This window comes from Tamandua tetradactyla, chromosome 12 (genome assembly GCF_023851605.1).
Source record: "Tamandua tetradactyla isolate mTamTet1 chromosome 12, mTamTet1.pri, whole genome shotgun sequence".
Taxonomy (NCBI): domain Eukaryota; kingdom Metazoa; phylum Chordata; class Mammalia; order Pilosa; family Myrmecophagidae; genus Tamandua; species Tamandua tetradactyla.
This window is the reverse complement of record NC_135338.1, coordinates 21,740,390-21,761,386: the sequence shown is the minus strand read 5'-3', so window position 1 is coordinate 21,761,386 and position 20,997 is coordinate 21,740,390. Positions and strand designations below refer to the sequence as shown.

Below are 20,997 nucleotides of genomic sequence, written 5' to 3'. Positions count from 1 at the left end.
ACACCTCTGCTTTTCCTTTACTAGCAGGATTCTTTGTTTAGTATATTTCACCTTGTCTGGAGAAGAAAATGTGTATAATGCTAACCAGCTATTTCTAATTTGTGTCTTTTCTGATTACAAATCAGTGATGATGCATTGACTTTTTCTTCCTTCTGAAAACTCTACACCCTTTAAGCACAGGGTTTTAATAGCCCATGCGGGTAACTAACATGTCTGTAGTTCCGCAGCTGAGGAAGTATTGGTTCAACAGAAGTTATAATCACTCACGCCTGTGCTGTATTCTAGGTCTATACTAGCATTGCTGTTTTCCAGCTTTCTCTCTTTTTTCTCCCCCCAGCTTTCTCTTGTCCTTTGAATGCCTTAGTTTTCCCTATCAGAAATGTAGTCTATTTTTTTTGGTGAACCAAGAATAATCCTTTCCTTTCTTTCACAGAGTTCAGATTTTTTTTTAAGGTTCATTAGCAGTTTGCACTCATCAGTGTTAGCATTCTTGTTTGCCTGGTGCCACAGCTTTATCAGGCATCCCATAATGTTGATTAGATGAAAGTTAGAGATGTAGAAGACTGGCTGTGGCAGCCAGGAGGCAGGAGGCCCCAAACTAATGTTGCCCTGTTCTGTTAAAGCCTTTAAAGTATAACTGCTCTTCCTGTATCATCTACCAAGTCTACTCCTTACCCTTTTGTCTAACATTCTCAGTGAATATAAAGCTGATGCACAGAATGACTGCTGGTTGTACTTCAAATAGTGTTTTCTGGTTTGGAATTTTGATATAATTTTTAGATATTATGAAAATAGGTCTGGTGGAATATGAGAGTAAATAATTCTTTTTTCCTAAATACTTGGGGAAAAAAAAAAACCCTGAAAATGGTGTTTCCTCCATCCCTACCCACCCACCTAACTAGTTTGGAGCACTTTTGTGTCTTAATCTGGCCAATTTTTGAGTTTAAAGTTAGAATTACATTGTTGATTTTTGATCATTTAATGTAGTCCATATAGTTCTTACACCTTGAACATTCCCTCGTGAAATTGCTTTTTTTCTCTCTAATTTTAGAGGATGAAATACTCCCTTGGTCCTTTGTTCTTCTGAAGCATAGGTTCTTAATTGAGTTAAAATATTAGAATCACTTGGGGAGCATTTCTTTTTTCTTTTTTTTTAACTGTGAAAAATAACATATACAAAAAAGCAATAAATTTCCAAGTACATTTTAACAAGGAGTTATACAACAGATTTTAAAGTTTGGTGTGTGTTACAGTTCCACAATTTTTTCACTTTTTCTTCTAGCTGCTCCAAACCTGGGGAGCTTGTTAAAAAGGGATCTTTGCCTTACCCATAACAATTTTGTTTCAGTTAGTCTGGGGTAGGACTTGGTAGTAAGTACAGCTCTCCATAAAAAGTTTTATAGTACAGTCAGTGATAACAGCCAATGTTCCAAGATAAAGTGATTTCCACAAACATTATTACGTTCTTTAGGTAATAAAATATCACACCTCACACAATTATGTACAAGTACCATTACAAAGTTAAAATCGTTGTATGAAGTATTTTATCCTGTGGCAGTATGAATATTTTTGCTTTTACCTTTGATTATTTATGACTATGAGTAAGTAGCTCAGAAAAGCTACACGTTACTCTTTATTCATAAAGTCACAATAGTAGGGACGTACAGATCATTTGGTTTCACAGAAACAGATGACCTAGACCCTTCTTTCCTTTTTTATTAAGGATTCTTACAGCCTGAGAGAGTAAAGAGTCATGTAGTCCAGGTCATCATTCTAGCTACCATAGATCTGAGAGGTTAGACTAACTAATGCAATAGATTTTTAAAAATCAAAGATGATGAATATCAAACTACTTTTGAATTAAACAGACAACAGTATAGCTACCGTATGTAGTTTGAGCTAATCCAGAGTTGCTACAGTCTAAAAAGTAAATAAGGTTTTTGTAGTCTCTTAAATATCAAAGCAAAACCTATTGTTATAAACATCATTTTGATAACAGCTAAAGCTTTTAAGTATAGCATTCTTACATTTTGGTTCTAGTATTTGTAAACATAATAAAATGATCGATTATTTTTCTGCGACCTCTCTCACATCTTAAAATTTCCACCCAAAGTTCTCAAATGTAACTTTTAAGAGCTTGTTGTATGCATAAGAAACTTTGTCTATTCCATATAATATTCTATAGAATATAATATTCTATAGAATATTCTATAGAATATAATATTCTATTATATAATATTCTATATAATATTCTATTATATAATATTCTATATAATATTCTATTATATAGAATATAATATTCTATTATATAATATTCATATAATATATATTATAATATAATATAATATTATATTATATTATATATTATAATATAATATAATTATAATATTATATATTATATTTTCATAAATAGAAAAATTATGCCCCCAAAATGTGTAAAGACTAGTCAATAATTTGCAAAGCAGGTTGTATTAGAAAATGTTCTTACTACTTTGCAATGGATTGGATTGAGGTAAAATCTGGTTGTGTTGCTTTAAAATATCAAGGTTTTCTTATGGAAACAAGTTTGAATGAATATATTAGGTATATTAGTTATTTTTTTTAACAGATCTGAATTTGTTTCATTTTATAAAATTGGAAAATTTATCACCTTATTTGATCCAACATGTGAAAAATCTATCATCACTACTTATGTTGAAAGTTCTAGATAGGAGTTTTGTAGTAAGAGTACTTGAACTTAAAGTCAGACTTGAATTGATCAAAAAACATAGTGTAGGGGCTGGAGGGAACTGCCTGAAAATATAGAGCTATGTTCCAGTAACCATGTTTCTTGAAGATGATTGTCTAATGATATAGCTTTCACAGTGTGACTGTGTAATTGTGAAAACCTTGTGTCTGATGCTTCTTTTATCTACCTTATGGACAGATGAGTAAAACATATGGATTAAAAATAAATAAATAATAGGGGGAACAAATGTTAAAATAAATTTAGTAGACTGAAATGTTAGTGATCAATGAAAGGGAGGGGTAAGGGGTAGGTATGTATGAATTTTTTTTCTGCTTTCTTTTTATTTCTTTTTCTGAATTGATGCAGATGTTCTAAGAAATGATCATGATGATGAATATACAACTATGTGATAGAAAAAAGTATGTTCATTTTGTATGTTGATTGGTTTTATTAATAAAATTTTTTTACAAATAAAATAAAAAGATAGTGTAGGGCAGTGGTTCTCAAAGTGTGGTCTAAGGACTTCTGGAAGTTTCTAAAACCTCTTTAAGTGCAATTACAAGATTTTCCTTTTTGCTAGAGCAAATTCTCTTTATATACTTCAAGTAAAACAACATATGGCAACAGATTGAATGCAGAAGCAGATATAAGAATCCATCTGTATTTTTTAAAGCCAGATATTTAAAAGGTTTACAAAAACATAAAACAATGCCACTTTTCTCCTTTTTTAAAAAAAATTTGGAGACATTTAAAAAAATGTTTTCAGGATATTAAATCTATTTTTATTCTTTTACACAAAGTAACATGGAGGAGAGGGTACATCCTGTGTGCCTGGATTTGTCTTCTCTGTGTACCAGGGTCTTAACTGTTAATATTCTGTTCAGATACATTTCTTTAATAGAATTTACAAGGGTTCTTTAACTTAATTCTTTCTTAAGATGACAAAAAGTTTTGTTAAGGATGACTAAATTCATACTCTTAAATGAGAATTATATACAGAACCTTTAATAAACATTACTGTTCACATATCAGCCTCTATTTCTCCATTTCCCCTACTGATTACTGATAATTTCCTTAACTTATGTGGCTAGAGGAAAATTCCTGACAGTCTGGATCCTTGACTCCTCAAACTGTCAAAGCTGGGATGTTCACTTCTTACTTCAGTTAATTTAGTTAAAACATGGTCTTATTCAAAATATAATTAATTTATAATTTAAGTGACTGAGTTCTTATCAGTGGGTGCTTCTGGAGTCTGCTTCTTTAATTACTCTTAGAAGAATGCAAGCAGCAACTGAGTGATGCCAAAATGCTGTTTCCCTACTCTGAATGCTTTGTACATGGATCTGCGTTCTCTATGTTCTGTGGCATTATAAATCCTTTTGGCAGGAAACTGTAAACTGCACAGACACATGGATACTGTGAGACTTCTTGTGCCACTTACAATTCTTTTAAAAAATAGATTTTTTTAGGAAAAAATATTACTTCAATTAATGGGTTATTGTTATTTAAAATGAATTAAATATTTTTAATATTTCTCACTTTTTTCTAACATAGTAAATGATAAATATAACCTATGTAAGCAAGAATTCTTTGCAATCTTTAGTAGTTTAAGAGTGTAAGCAATTCAAAATTTTTAATGCTACTGATAAAAGTTGATGGCTGCATAGTTTCTTCTGGAGATAGTTCTCCTACAGATAGAAACTATACACTGGGAAAAAATTTTTTTTAACTACTAGCAGGCATTGGAGAGTGACAGAAAGCAGACAAAAACTGGAGTGTGGTCTACACTTGAAAAAAAGGAAAAGCAATGAGTTAATTTCCATTTTTATGGCTTTTAGCTTAAGAGGGGGCCCCGGTTGGTGACAAGAGGGGATGGCCAAAACTGGGATAATTATTTACAGTCTTGCTTGAAGAAAAGAGTACAGAGTTCAGCTTACCATACAGCTGGACAGTAAGGGGAAAAATTCTAGAAAGGACATAGTGGGGGAGAACCCCAAATAATGTGTAAAAAACTGCAAGTCTTTTGCCTACCCCTGAACTGTACATGCACGGAGCATCCTCCAAGCAGCACAGTGAAGGCAAAAAATAAAAAACCTGAACAAATTGTAGCTGTAGTCTGCTGCAACAGAGGCAGAATTTGGAGTTTAAGCCCAGGTGAGCTAATTATCTGCTCAAACAAACAAAACCCAACCTCTTTGGAAGAATATTTCAGAATCTAGAGTCTCTGCTGCATTTATTACAATGTCTAGAATATAATCTGAAATATCTAGACATGGAAAAACAGGAAACCTTCAACCTAATCAAGGGAAACTGACCCCAACATGACCTACAGGTTAGATTTAGTCGAGAAAATTTAAAGCAACCATCATAACCTTGCTCAAGGACATAAAGCAAAACAAACTTGTAATGTAACAACAAGCAAGTCTCAGCAGAAAAATAGAAACTTTTAAATAGAATGAAATGGAAATTTTATAACTGAAAATATAATATTTGAAATGGAATGTTCACTGAAAAGGCTTAACAGAAATGACAGAAAAAAGAGTGGACTTAACAGGTTAACAGAAGTAGTTATCCAGACTGAAGAACAAGGAGATTTAAGTGAAAGCCTCTGTAAACTTCAGTGCTCTGTGTTAGAGTTAGGGATTATTCCAAATTTCTTTCACTTTTTTCAGATTTTAAATTCACCTCCTCCCTCTGCATATGAACTTACTTCATACTTTGTAAATCAATATTCATCTAAAAGAGTACTCTTAAATTCCTTCCCCCCACCTGAACCATCTCCTTTCCACTGTCAGAAGAGATCCCTCTTCTCGAAAACTAACTGTTAGACTTTTGATTGCATCTTTTCTGGCTCTAGAGAATCTGCTCCCCTTCAGCCTTAAAGTTTCCCTTTGATCTGCAGCTCCTTCCTTGTCCTATCCTATCTGTGCCTTCCCTTCATGGCCTCTGCTTTCCAAAAACCCTTTGCAGTGAGCTATTTTTGCCCTTGATGCTGCCCTGAGTAGTTGTCAGAGATCACCAGGAACCTCTTGGTCACCACCCTTGAAGGTATTCATAATGGGCCTTGCTCCCATGTTTCTGTATAGCATTTTACACCATTGCTCCCTCCAAATTTCTCTCCTTTCCTTCATCTCCTTTTATTTCCCTCAATGATAGTATGTTTTTTTCTTCCTTTCACCTTCTGTGCTTATTCTGTGTTTTCCAAGGATTTATTTTAGCTTTTTTTCTCTCCCATTCTACTCTATGGTTCCATCTGCTCTTGACAACTTCCGCCTTTTCATTTCAGAGGCCTCCTCTTTCTCTCCAGTCATGCCCTCTCTAGGTCTTCATTCCTATCGTCTCCATTGACCCCTTAACATTTCTACTTAGATATCCTGAGATAGATAGCTTAAACTCACTATGTCCAAAATGGAACTTAACTCTCACCAACCCAGTTTCTGTGCCTCTTCTCTGCTGTTTTGGGATCCTACCTTTATATTAGCCCATAGCAGTTATTTTACAAATATGAGCTGAAGGAACGAAAGAATTCTTCTAGGTATGCAAGATGGAATTCTGAGACTCACCTTTGACTTGATCTTCTCTGATTGACCGCATCCAATTACTGCTAAACATCAGTTCAACATCTCCTGTATCTCTTAATTCTTTCCTTTATTCCCACTGCCATTACTCAGATATTACAGTAGTCCTCTGGCTGGCTGTATTTTTTAATGCCTTTCCCTTGCTAATCTTTTTTTATACCGTACTGCTAGAGTAATCTTGAATCATAGCCTTAATGATGGTGGTAGTGATGATGATAACTAGTTTTTATTGAATACTTACTGTGGGCCCCACTGTTCTAAGTGCTTATGAGCATTAATCAATATAATAACAACTCATGAGATAGATATTGTAATTATCAATATTTTTAAAATGAAGAAACCAAAGCCCAGGAAGTTAAGTAGCTTGTCAAAATCACACAGCTAGTAAATGGCAGGGTTATAATTTAAATCCAGGCTGTGCAATTCCAGAGTGCAATTCCAGAGTCCAAGGTTTAAATACTATGATCTCCCTCCCACAGAATAAGTTTCTGACCATTCTTAAGCATTTTACATAGTTCGTTTCTGATAGAACCAGGGTATCTTTGAGTCTTGCAGTTACTGTGAGCTCTGTGAGCTGACCCCGTCTCTCATTATTTCCTTCTACTTCGTTTTCTCCTTGCCACATGGAATTCTTTTGTCTAAATATTCATATCCCTCATGGTAATTTTACTTATTCTTTTTTTTTCTTTCTGCTTAGAATGCTCTGCTCTATGCCTGCCTGTTCGTGTAGTTCAGTTCAAATACCTTATTTTCCACTGGGTCGCCTGTTATTTATCTCTACCTTGCAGTATCTTCTCTGAACTGCTTTTATGGCACTTAATGCTTTTTACCTCATTTCATAATTACTATGTTTTATGTTTCGTCTTCCCCATTAGCCTTTAATCTTCTTGAGTACAGTATCTAGGTCTGATTTTGTTTCCCTGTCCCCCTGCATTGTACATTGCATACCTTCAAATTATTGTTTCCCTTATTAAATTTCTCTTCAAAAATATGTGTTGAACAAGTGAAGAATTATTATTACTCATAGACCATTAAACACAAGATTTTTGTATGTGTGGCTTTTTTAGTCTGCCATTTTTCATTTCCATATGGTTCAATGGTTTAATATACTAATGCACTAATAGTATATTAGAAGAATTGATGAAAATGTTAATGATCTATGAGAGTTTCGGGGTTTTTTAAAATTTCTTATTTTGGGTGCGTGGTCCTAGAGTCAAACCCTGGTCTCTGCATGAGAGACAAGCATTCTACCACTGAACCACTCAGGTTTTTTTTTTTTAAATAAATTTGTAAGGCTAGTTTAAGATAATTTAATTGGAGCTAATTCATTCTACGATGTGTATTTTATATACCAAAATTTTTGATACAGAGTTTTGTTTTGTGTTTTTGGTCTCCTTGTAAATCAGTGGTGTTTTAGAATCAGAAACGGGGTAAATAATAATAAGTTGTGACTGTTTTGGTTTAATAGCCTTTTACAACAATATTCACAATTTGGATTTTTCTTTGTATTTTTAGAGAATAAGATCAAGTTTCTGTAGATTCTGTTATTCGTATTTTAGTGCTGCTTAAATGTGTTTAAAATAAGATGGTAAGGGATAAGGTGTTCTAGTTTGCTAGCTGCTGCAATGCAATATACCAGAAACTGAATAGCTTTTTAAAAGGGGGAATTTAATAAGTTGTTAGTTTACAGTTCTTAAGGCTGAGAAAATGTCCCAATTACAGCAAGTCTATAGAACTGTCCAATCAAAGGCATCCAGTGAAAGACACCTTGGTTCAAGAAGGCCGATGAAGTTCAGGGTTTCTCTCTCAAGTGAGAAGGCACGTGACCAACACAGAGTTTCTCTCTCATCTGGAAAGGCACATGGCAAACAGCGTCATCTGCTAGCTGCTTCTCCTGGCTTCCTGTTTCATGAAGCTCCCTGGGAGACTTTTTCCTTCTTCGTCTCCAAATGTCACTAGCTGGTGGTCTCTGCCTCTCGTAGCTATGTCGTTCTGCTCTGCTCTCTCTGAATCTCTTTCATTCTCCAAAATGTTTCCTCTTTATAGGACTCCAGAAACTTATCAAGACCCACCCAAATGGGTGGAGACATGTCATCACCTAATCCAGTTTAACAATCACTCTTGATTAAATCACATCATCCAGGGAGATGATCTGATTACAGTTTCAAACATACAGTATTGAATAAGGATTATTCTGTCTTTATGAAATGGGATTTAGAATAAAATATGGCTTTTCTAGGGGACATACATCCTTTCAAACCAGCATAAGGGTTTTGTCTTTATTGTTAATTAGCGAAGAAGTGTGAAAAACTATTATGTTTGAATAAGTAGGGTTTTAAAAAGTAATAGATGAATGTAGAATAATAAAAGTAAGTTACAAGATTCCTAAAGTATAATGTTATCTATATAAAATTGTAAAACATGAAAATGAGACTACACTTTGTTTAGGGCTATATGTATATGCAGTAAGAATGTTATGATATACAAGGGAGTCATAAATACCAAATTCAGGATAGTAGTTACCTTTGGAGGCAAGAAATTCCCTCACTGTAGGGAATACAGTGAGGGAGAGATGCCAAGGGGTCTCCATTATGTTTGTGCAATTTGTTTTTTATGCTGAATAATGGGTAGATGGGTGTTAGTTATATTGTCTTTTTTGTCTATTTGTCTGAAATATTTCATAATTTTAAAAAGTGAGGTTGTAAAAAAGGTATATTAATGATATTAAACTTCAATTAAAGGTTTTTTTTTTAATTCAAGGATTATAGTTCCTCACCCACCCTTGATCCTTTACTCCCTGTATCTCCTCCTAGAAGTGAACATTTTACTGGCTTCTTTGAACCTTTCTAGAGATGTGTACATAAACTAAAATATATTTATATATAAATTCCTCTCCCTTCTTTAAAAAGAAACAACCACTCAACTCCAATTTACATAAGTCACAGTCTTCTTTATACAGTTTTTTTTTTTTTTTTTTTTTTGCATAGGCAGGCACCAGGAAATGAACCCAAGTCTCGTGCTTGGCAAGTGAAAAATCTGCCACTGAGCCACCATTGCACCCCCCTCTATACAGTTTTATATTTTGCTTTTTTCACATAATATCTCTTGGAGATTGTTCCATATTGGTACATTAAATATATAGCTTTTCAACCTTTTATCAGTAATAATTACTAGTGTTTTTACCCGTTATATCCTCTACTTTACCCACAAGTAAGTATAAATGTTTTGCTGTTACCATATTTGCTTAACTAACAGGAAATGCACGTTTCTCCCTGATTTCTCTTTCTAGACATTCCTGAAACTTCTGAGGGGTGTCTTTATGTAAGGCCTGACCATTCCCTAGGCTCCTCCAGTGTGTGTGCTATGTAAGGTTATGACTCCTCCAGGAGATGAGGAGGCTCCAAATTTGGGCTCTGGAGCTAGATTTTGTAGGTTTGAATCCAGCTCTCTGCCACTTACTAGCAGCGTGACTTTGGGTAAATTACTTAACTGTAATTTGTAAAATTTTTAAATTACTTAATTCTTCATTTGTTAAGTGCATTTAATATTTCCTCTCTTGTAGGGTTGTATTGAGTAGTAAATGAGTGAATAGTGCCTGATACATAGTAAGCACTATAAAATATTAGCTATTTTTATTATATATTCCTTCTCTCAGCTGACTGTTGCCCAAGTTACTGCCAGTTTCCAGGCAGCTGGTCCCCGAACCCTACCTTGACCTCTTTAGACCTAGGTCTCTGGCTAGTAAGAAAACCTCATTTTTAAGATCTGTTCTTTCAGAGGAGGTTCTCTTGTCCACATGACAATTCCCTTTATTCCACAGCTGCCTTCTTAAAGCCCCAGGGCTCTGCATAGTGGAAAGTGGTGAAGTACAGCAACCTCCCTCATGCCTGGAGCCATGACACTCTTAAATATCCAAGTTTTGCTATTCACACTGGGCCTCTCGCCAGTTCTCTGCATGTTTCCTCAGCATGTTCTTCCTCATGCATGGCTTTCCTCTGAAACCCAATTGTTGCTTCCTGCATTCCTTTTCCTTTGTGAACTTCCAGGCTTCTGTGTGTCTGAATCCAGGATTCAAGGTTCAGATTCTTTCCCATAGGACTCCTGGGCCCATGTAAATCAGAGAATATGGTTTAATATCTATTTAAAGGGCTCCTGAACTTATAGTGATTGATAAATTCCCCAAACGTTCAATGATAGTTGGGAGGCCCATGTTCCTTTTAAGCACAGAGGGGATCCCTAGGAAGCAGTGACAGTTGTAGCCCAGCCAAGATACCATGCTACATTAATAACATTAATAACAGACATTTGAGGATCAGTTTTCAGTTTACAAGGTATTTTCACATCTATTATTTCATTTAGCTCTGAGGCAGGGATCAGTTTCTCATTCCCATTTTTCCAATGAGGAAACAGATTTAGAAATATTGTAATCATATATATATCTAGAAAAGAACAGACCTGTTAGCTTCCATGTCTCTCATACCAAGCTGCTTTCTTAGAAGGTGAAGACAGACCACATTTTATGGTTTAAGCAGAATTTATATCAGTTTTTTAGATGAGATTTACTATTGGCTAGATTTGGAATGAAATTAACAATATCGAAAACCATCAAATAATTGCATTTAAAATTGGGTCACCTTACTATTCTGTAGGTTTATGTAAACTGTAGCTAATTTGTAAAAATCAGTCAAACAAACAAAAACTTTATACTGTCCTCTTTCTCAGAGCCACAATGGACACTGCTAGTCATAGCCTTGTCCTTTTGCAGCAACTGAACATGCAGCGAGAATTTGGTTTTCTGTGTGATTGCACAGTTGCTATTGGAGATGTTTACTTCAAAGCCCACAGAGCAGTGCTTGCTGCTTTTTCTAACTATTTCAAGATGATATTTATTCACCAAACAAGGTAAGGATGTGTTTTTTTAAATCAGAATGATTTTTAAAATTATGATATATATATGTAAGCCCCATTATAACATTATTTAGGGTTTTTAAAATTGTGGGATCATCTAAGATATTTAAAATTATAATTTTTGGCACATTAGTCATTAAACTTCTCAGTGTATAGGACTCATGGTGGAAGATGAGGATAATAATAACGGCTAAAATGTATTGAAGACTTATTCCATATTCAAGCATTGAGTATTTACCCTGTAATGTAAATACTGCTGTCATCCCTATTTTAGAGAAAAGAAAACTGAGACCAAGTTAAGTAACTTGTCCATCCACCTAATAAATCAGATTCCGATGCCAATCTGTTTGTGCTCTTAATCATTAAGCTGTTGATCTTTATTATATAACACTTTCCTAGCAATGTTTCAGTGTCATAATTCTACCCACTTTATATTCTGTATTAGAGCTCAAAGGTCATTTGCTTAAAAATATTTCTTCAAAAAGCTTTTTAACTTGATTTTTAAAATTTGGATTACCCAACATGGTAGCTATGTATAGAGAGGTCAGGAAAGTGGTATTCAGAGTCTGCACTTTTGGTAAAAAGTTTTAACCATCCTACCTTATAAATGACAGAACACTTATTTTATTTTATTTTTTACATGGGCCAGCTCCGGGAAATGAACGCAGGTTTCCAGCATGGCAGGTGAGAACTCTGCCGCTAAGCTACTGTGGCCCACCCAGAACACTTATTTTTAAAGGACCATACATATAATTAAGAAATAATTAAGAGTCCAGCCTCAATTATACATTTTTATTTAATTGATTGACATTTAAGTATTTATTGAATACTATGTGCCAGGCACTGTGCTGGACACCAGAAACAGTTGAGTTATATTCCTTGCCCTCAAGAAGTTCATATTCTGATAGAGAGGTAATATATGTAAAGAAAATGACTGTAGTATAATTGACCACTCTATGCCTAAGTTTCCTTGCCTGTAAAATGCCAGAATAGTATACCTACTCCATGGATGTTGAGAAGAGTAACTAGACATTAAAAAGCTTAGAACAGAACTTTGTACTGTTAGCTACTGTTCTTAATGTGATAAGTCTTTAGTAGAAGTGTGTATAAAGTGCTGCAATGGTATGTGATTTCTCAATGTATAAAGTGGAGAAGAGTATCACCAGCCCTATTTAGAGAAAATTGTTAAAGTCTTAATGGAGGTCCTGGATCGCAAAGGATCAGCAAGTTTCCCAGATACCATAGAGGAGAGAAATAATGTACATTACAGGCTGAGAAAACAAATGCATGAAAACATATATAGATAGGCACCAGGCCCACATATTCAGAAAACTGAGTAGATTAACATGATTGGAACATGTAGTGCAAAGGGGAGAGGGGAGGTTAGAAGAAGGAAACAGGTCCCTGAGTGGTCTTTTCTGCCCTGCCAAAGAGTTTCCTCTCTGACCTAAGTGTCATCATAGATAAACTTCACTGTATTAGAGCCACTACTTTCAGATCAGTCTCCTCAGAGCTGTGAGTTGCTTCATCCCTAAACACATCTGTTGGGTGCCAGCCACGATGCTGAAGTGAACCCAGGTTATAGAAAGGCTTGCTCTCTGATATCTCTATTGAGAAACTAAGCATCTTCAATTAACAGAGGTCTGTCCTGATATAAAAATTCCTGCCACAAACAATTAGGTGGGTCAGAGCTAAGGGTGAAATCCAGGAGAGGAAGAGATAATGCCAAGATATCAAGACTTAAGAAATGGAGTGCTAGCGTACTGACACCAGTGCACTCTGAGGCATTGACACATAGACTTCTGCTTTTGAAGTCCATCGACTGATGTCATTGTTAATTAATATTCAATACTTCCTTCAGGTTGTCTTTACCCTAATTTTATAGGGGGCTTCATGATTTCCTGTTACATAGGCATTCCCATCTATTACCGGACTTCTAGATTCATTTGTAAGAATTGGGTTTAGGGTTAATGTTTTTCAAAATTATAGCTGTGTTCATTTGTATTTTAAATAATAGCTATATTAATATATTTTGGAAGCCAAATACAGTTAACATAATTTAAGTTCTAAATATTACCAATTTCAGTAGACTGTTATGTGCCTTAAGAGGAGGGTACCTATTTTATTCATTTTACTATCTCCTGGCCCCTAGTATAGTACATACCACTTAGGAGGCACTCAATGAATGTTGAACTACTGAGAATATCTTTCTGTGTTTCCTAATGTTAGTATATTGAATACGTGGCAACTTGTTCAGCCCAAAATTGGTATAAAATCAAAGTTTAAGCTTTTGTTGCTATGTTTTATTAAGGCATAGTGCTGAGTTTGAACTTCTTGCTAAGAAATTGCTTTAGCCTAAGCCTCTATACTGTTGGCTAAAAAGCCAGTTACATTGTTTCATTTTGTGAGGGTCTGTTTTCTGTTTTTAACAGCGAATGCATAAAAATACAACCAACTGACATCCAACCTGACATATTCAGCTATTTGTTGCATATTATGTATACTGGGAAAGGGCCAAAACAGATGGTGGATCACAGCCGTTTGGAGGAAGGGATTCGATTTCTTCATGCCGACTACCTTTCTCACATTGCAACTGAAATGAATCAAGTTTTCTCACCAGAGACGGTGCAGTCTTCAAATTTGTACGGTATTCAGATCTCAACGACCCAAAAAACAGCTGTCAAACAAGGGCTGGAGGTCAAAGAAGCTCCTTGCAATAACAGTGGAAACAGAGTTGCTGCCCAGGGTGACCACACCCAGTTGCAGCTCTCTCTTGCTATTGGGCTAGATGGTACTGCAGACCAGCAGAGGGCTCATCCTGCTTCCCAGGCCTTGGAGGAACACCAGAAGCCCCCAGTGTCCATCAAGCAGGAGAGATGTGACCCAGAATCTCTTATCTCTAAGAGCTACCCCTCACCCTCTTCAGAGGTGATGGGCCCCCCTTTCACTGAAAGTAGTATGAAAATGCACCTGTGCCATTACTGTGGGGAACGTTTTGATTCCCATAGTAACCTAAGACAACATCTCCATACCCATGTGTCTGGATCCCTCCCTTTCGGTGTCCCAGCATCCATTCTAGAAAGTAATGATCTTGGTGAAGTGCACCCCCTCAGTGAAAATAGCGAGGCTCTCGAATGCCCCAGGCTCAGCTCCTTCTTTGTCAAGGAGAATGAACAGCAGCCTAATCACTCAAACAGGGCTGCCACAGAGCCTTTGCAGATCAGTCAGGTGTCTTTGATCTCTAAAGACACAGAGCCAGTAGAATTAAACTGTAATTTTTCTTTTTCAAGGAAAAGAAAAATCAGCTGTACCATCTGTGGTCATAAATTTCTCCGAAAGAGCCAGTTGCTGGAACACATGTATACACACAAAGGTAAATCTTACAGATACAACCGATACCAAAGGTTTGGTAATGCATTGGCCCAGAGATTTCAGCCATATTGTGATAGCTGGTCTGATGTTCCCCTGAAAAATTCTCGTTTGACACAAGAACATTTAGACTCTTCTTGTGCCTTTGATTCAGAGCTCACACAAGAAAATGTGGACGCTATCCTAGTTGAGTAGCAACTTCTCCTTTAGAATCTTTTTTTTAGCAGAGTCATCTAAAAACTTGATTAGGCATAATTTCACTTTTAAAAAAAAAGTTTCTATGGCAACATACACAGCATAAAATTTCCCATTTTAACCGCTTCAGAATTTTTACATCAATTCTGAAAAGGAAAGTTCATATGGCATTTAAAAAAAATCATGAATTATTTTCCTCCTTAAGTTGTATTGACTTTTTTTTCCTTTACCATTATCCATAGTTTTAAGGTTGTATGTAAGATCTTCTTATTATAAGACATGGCTGTTAAAATGTAGCTTTCAGTTAGGACTATGAACTTTTCGTAAATTAAACATACTTTAGAAATGAGTATAAAAATATGGAAGCCCTAGAAAATTGTTATTAGTAGAACTTCTAAGTTATTCCAAGTTATAATATCATTAAAATAAAATTGAATATGTACTAAATGAAATTTGTTTTAATGAATACTCAAGATTATCACTTTTGGTTAATATTTCGTATGAATTAAACTCCTGTGAGGGTTATTTCAAAATACTTTCTGCTTTGCAGGCAATTAATAGTTCATATATAATTATGTTGTAATACATAAGAAATTTGTTTTGAGGCATAGCTATACCAAGTTGAGTAGTTTTAGTTACTTTTATTACTAGCTCTGCAACATCTCATATGACTTTTAGTTTTTAACATTGAGATACCTTATTTTTAATGAAAAATATTTTAATTGAGAGGGAGAAGAGTCAGACGTAAAAATCTTAAAGAGAAAAAGAATAAGATAAGTATACGTAGGTAAGCATACAGAGACACAGATTCAGGTAAAGCTGCATGGACTAATTCCCAATTGTGTTACTTTAATCTAGAATGTTTTTTTTATTGACCTTAAAGACAATTTGAGATTATTGTGCCCAGAAGTTTATGTGAATTTAAAAAGGAAAAAGATGAAGTACAAACCATCTTTCTACATTCAGTGTCAGAGGATTTTCTAGACAGCATGATTGGGTTAATTCTAATTTTCTCAAAATCACTTGAAAAAGAAATTTTTCAGTGGCACAGTTTTCACTTTTTCTGGTCCATAAACCCAGCAGAATGGATATATTCAGTGTTCTAGAACTATGTTTAAATTCCTTGATAATAGCTTCCCCTCTGTGAATAAACTTAACTCCCTTGTTATAATGGTAAAACTTAAAGCTAAAGCCCTAGAAAAAGTAAAGTTGATGGGATAAATGATAGATGCTACTGTACTATGCATTTGGGCAGTAGACAGTCAGACTCTACCACAGAGGATAGATCTTAATTTTTTATGAAATTTAAAAATTTCAAATACCAGATAGTCAAGGATAACAAGAGAAGTTCAAAATAGCCTCATCTTTTTGTATGCTTCCCTTCTGTTAAATTCTATGCTTCATAAATATTTTAATAAATTTAATAAAATATTAGATTTATTAGAATTTAACTGCATTTAAAAACTCACTCATGACTGAACATTTCTGAGGACATTACCTGACACACCTCAACAGCATCAGTGTTCAGCCAGGAGGGAGCTCAAAGAGTAATCCAGATAATTCTGAGGACACCAGGGTTTTCTCTGGGAAAACGGTTTAGTTGAAGTTTTTCTTGAAAGGTGAATGAAGAAAACCTTTTGGCAGCAGGTTAGCAGTTTCTGCCATAGACAAATAAGCAAAAGCCTTCTGGGGTCAAGACTCATGTGTCGAGAGCAAAATCCAGCTAACATTCATACAGGATCAATTGTGTTAGGAGTGGTTCAAGCAAATGTGTTGCTCTTTTGGGTCACAACTTCATCTGATCCTAAACTTTTTTCTGTCAAACCATTTAAGCAATTCAAATTCATACTGCCTAAAGATTTCATCTTCTAAGACTAGAAATATTAACATTGATTTTATATGTTTTAGGCTATTCAGGATATATTCCCTAGCCTTCTTCAAGTAAAGTTTCATTATTCTTATTAGGATAGCAGTTTTTCTGATTTTTCTCTTCTATAATCTTTCCTACTTGCTCATAATCCTTGACACAAGATATGTATAGCTGAAGGGATGTGTATCTGTTGTGGGGTAGGCAGCAATTCAGGGCAGTCTGGAGAAATGGTAAGAAAGAGTTTGCTTGTGGCAGATTGACCATGGTAGACAGCACTAACTTAAAGCAGTAATATATCACATTTGTTGGGTGTTAAGAAAATAGTAGCTAACCATATTTCTATTATTCATATAGTACCTTTTAAAATTAGGAATTCAAAGCAAATACTCTTTTTTAAATCCTCAACATTTTCTCTGTTTCAGGAAGCAGAAAAATGTTAACTTCATTTCACAGGGAAAAAGTCCTAAAAGTTGAGTTCCAGAGAGCAAGAATATAGCAGTGTGGGGATTGATCCTAGCTATTTTTTTTAACTTTTTAAATTGTATAGTATAACATATATACAAAGCAAAGAAATAAAAAAGTAATAGTTTTCAAAGCACTCTTCAACAAGTGGTTTTAGGACAGATCCCAGAGTTTGTCATGGGCTACCATATGATCCTCTCAGATTTTTCCTTCTAGCTGCTCCAGAAGATATGAGGCTAGAGTGCTTAAATATTTGTATCATCACAGTCGACTTTTGTCCTTCTGTTTTTTGTGGAAAATAACATATATACAAAAAAGCTATAAATTTCAAAGCATAGCACCACCATTAGTTGTAGAACATATTTCAGAGTTTGACATGGGTTACAATTTCACAATATTAGGTTTTTACCTCTAGCTACTTTAAAATATTGGAGACTAAAAGAGATATCAGTTTAATGATTCAGCATTCATACTCATTTGTTAAATCCTGTATTCTCTGTATAACTCCATCATCACCTTTGATCTTTCTGTCCCTCTCTTTAGGGGTGTTTGGGCTATGGCCATTCTAAATTTTTGATATTGGAAGGGTCTGTCACTAATATGGGGTAGGGAGATGGAACTATCTGATGTTCTGGAGAGGCTGGGCCCTCTAGGTTTCAGGACTTATCTGGACCAGGGAAGGACCCATCTGAAGGTTGTAGGTTTCTGGCAAGTTATTCTAGTGCCCGAAATCCTTGTGGAATCTTATAAATTGCCCTAGGATTGACTGGAATAGTCCTGGTTAGGGATTGGCAGGTTATGATAGGTAGCAAGGTCTAACTGAAGCTTGCATAAGAGCAACCTCCAGAGTAGCCTCTTGACTCTATTTGAACTCTCTCTGCCACTGATACTTTATTAATTGCACTTCCTTTCCCCCTTTCCTTCAATTCAAGATGGAATTGTTGATCCCACGGTGCCAAGTCTGGATTCATCCCTGGGAGTCATCTCCCACATCGCTAGGGAGACTTTCACCCCTGGATGTCTTGTCCCACATAGGGTGGAGGGCAATGATTTCACTTGCAGAGTTGAGCTTAGAGAGAATGCAGCTATATCTGAGCAACAATAGAGGTTCTGTAGAACTAACTCTTAGGCATGTCTATTGGTAATTTTAATCTTGTCCACTACCTACATAAGCTTCACAAGAGTAAGCCTCATGATCAAGGACCTGGCCCATTGATTTGGGTGTCCCTAAAGTTTGACACAGTATCAGGGGATTCCCTGATGGTAAGGTTTAATAGTTCCATAGTCTTTCTCCCCTCCTTCAGGGGACTTTGCCAATAATTTTTGACTATCTACTTAATATATTCTAGGATGTTAAGGCATTACAATAATCTGTACAGGATTAAAGGACCTCTTTCCTATTCTGTACTTCTATGTTTCATTTGTTGAAATGAATATACAGATAGATTGAATTAAATTGTGCACTACAGAAAATTTCAGTTCCAGACCAAATAAACCTTTCTTCCATTAGTCTCAAAGAGTATGTGTGGTTCTAAAATACAAACAGTGTCTTCCTTACCCCTATGTTCTGAATTGCTTTAACCCCAACCTGTTCGGCTTCATTCTTATTACTGAATATCAGGTTATATATATAAAACAGCCTCTCAAAATCCAGAAATAATAATCACTACTCCAAACTTAATGTGTCTGCTCTAAAAGCTTGCAATCTAGGCCCCTGTTTTCTTATAAGCATTTTCTAAAGGTGACCATTCCATTGTTATTCTTTTGTTTCTGGCTTATTTTGCCTCACTAAATGTCCCACATGCTCATTCACATCATTGCATCTCTCCTAACTTTCTTCATTTTTGTAGCAGCGCAACCTTCATTCATAAGTATACACCATCGTTTGCCAATTTACTTCTCTGTCAGTGCATCCTTCAGCCCCCTGCATTCATTGGGCTTCATGTACAGGGCCCAAAGTCCACAGTCCATCAACATTCTCAATTTTAGATAATTTCATTGTTCCCAAGAGACAGAAAACCAATAAACACACCCTCGCCAAATAGGAAATCTAAACCTCCTCTTTACCCTTTTCCCTCCCCCCATTATTTACCTCTGCTGTTGCTATCGTAGTGCTGATGGTTTCCTTATGAACATAGCTCATCTAGCTATTTTTTTAATTCATTCAACAGACATTTAAAAAAATTACTTTCCTATGCCTAATATTGTGCCCTTAGTCTATTTTTTAAAGACGTGATTCCTCACCAAGACAATCTACTTTGTCTACTTTCTTTAAAAATAGTTCTAGTCAAACCCTCTGGGCTTGACTACATCATCTGCAAAATAGAGCTATAATCTTAACCAGTGTCCGAACAATAGAATGAAGTTTGCATAATGATTACTGAACTGGAAATGTATCAAGCATATACCATAAAGACATTTACTCTTTGTCTCAGCTTAAAACTTCCTTTACTTTCCATATCCTACAGAGAGTTATTTTCTGGAGAAAAACACGCTATTTGAGTATTTGTCCTTAGTAGCTTATTGTCAGATTGTGGTGTCTGATTTGTGGTCTGCCTTATAAGAAAACCAAAAATTCTCCATTTGTGACTTCTTGTTTTGTTACTCCTTACTCTGACTTTCTGATTTCCTATCTGCAAAATATATATAAGCAATACCTACCTCACAGGGGTGTTGTGAGGACTCATATTAAAATTGTGTTAAGTTCTCTCAGTATTACTGATAAGCCCAGCCAGATAAAGAAAACTACGTTTATTCTGTTTCCAAAGCTATGCATTATTCTAGCTTGTAAATTATACAAGTCTAAAAGCAATCATCCACTATTTAATAATAATTAATTGACAGAACTCTTATTTTTGCTTTTTTATAAATGTCCTAGAAACAGTTGTGTTGCTAAAATTCCCAGTCTACCATAATCATCAGTATTTCTCTTTAACCTTCAGGGAGGAGGAGATTGGTTTTTTAGCACTACTGGGAATAAAACCTTGCCAATACCTGCTTTCCGGGAAGTTCCCCCGAACATACTGTTTACTCATAAGAAAAGGAACAAAAACAATGAAGAATATATTTTCATTTCTTTTCATCTACGTGATCTAAAGAGTAGATGGAGACAGAGAGTGGGGTGGAGATAAAAACATAGTCATTCATCATGTTCTTTTAAAATAGTGTTGGAAAGGCTCTGCTTGAAACTGAAGTAAATATATATTAATCATGGAAGCAGCAAACAGTCTGGAAAATGTATAATTTCTTTATGGTATATTTGCTCAGGCAAATTCTTGATGTTGTAACTTGGACCCTTGATGAGTGTTCTATTTTTTTTTGTAGTAATTTGTAAAATTGGCCATGTGAACAACTTTAATAAGTTATTTGTGTCTTTGTATGTTTTGAACTAAATGTAGCCTATGGTGCTCTATTATGATTAGTTTTTAAATTCTTAAGAGTGAAATTTGTAAGTGATTATATTCTCTACTGTAGTTCTGTGTTTATGTGGTTGAACTTTTTGAAAGCTAGTGAGAATATACGATTTCCAATCCTGGATATCTTAAATACAAGGAATCACAAAATATAATTTTTGTCTTCAGGACCTGAAAGTGTCCCTTCTGTTTCAATATGTATCTGTGCCACACTTAATTTACTTAGTGAATATTGTTCCAGATGCAATTAACTGTCACCAACTCCTCTATTTTGTGCTAATAGTCACTTAGCCATGTTAAAGCAAGTATCAACTCAATGTACTTTAGAAGAAACTTGGATTACAAAAACTTGTACAGTAAAAAAGGTCCACCGAAGAAATCTTCAAAGTACAAATAACATATAGCAAATACAGTAAACTGAAATTAACCATTTTATGGTTAAATTGTTCTACTTAAGGTACTGTGAATTTTCTT

General features: G+C 35.2%; 1 protein-coding gene across 6 annotated transcripts in view; it reads left to right on the top strand.

Annotated features, from left to right (window-relative positions):
• ZBTB25 (zinc finger and BTB domain containing 25) overlaps window positions 1–20,997 on the top strand; it is a 155,095-nt gene that overhangs the window by 2,720 nt on the left and 131,378 nt on the right. For 5 of the 6 annotated variants that reach the window (XM_077122691.1, XM_077122686.1, XM_077122687.1 and 2 more), the window contains exons 2-3: window positions 11,029–11,208; window positions 13,647–14,587. In XM_077122691.1, coding sequence (XP_076978806.1) covers window positions 11,029–11,208; window positions 13,647–14,587 — 1,121 coding nt within the window. Of the gene's footprint in view, window positions 1–11,028; window positions 11,209–11,863; window positions 11,899–13,646; window positions 14,588–20,997 lie in introns of those variants that run through there. The other variant, XM_077122688.1, reaches the window with a different exon arrangement.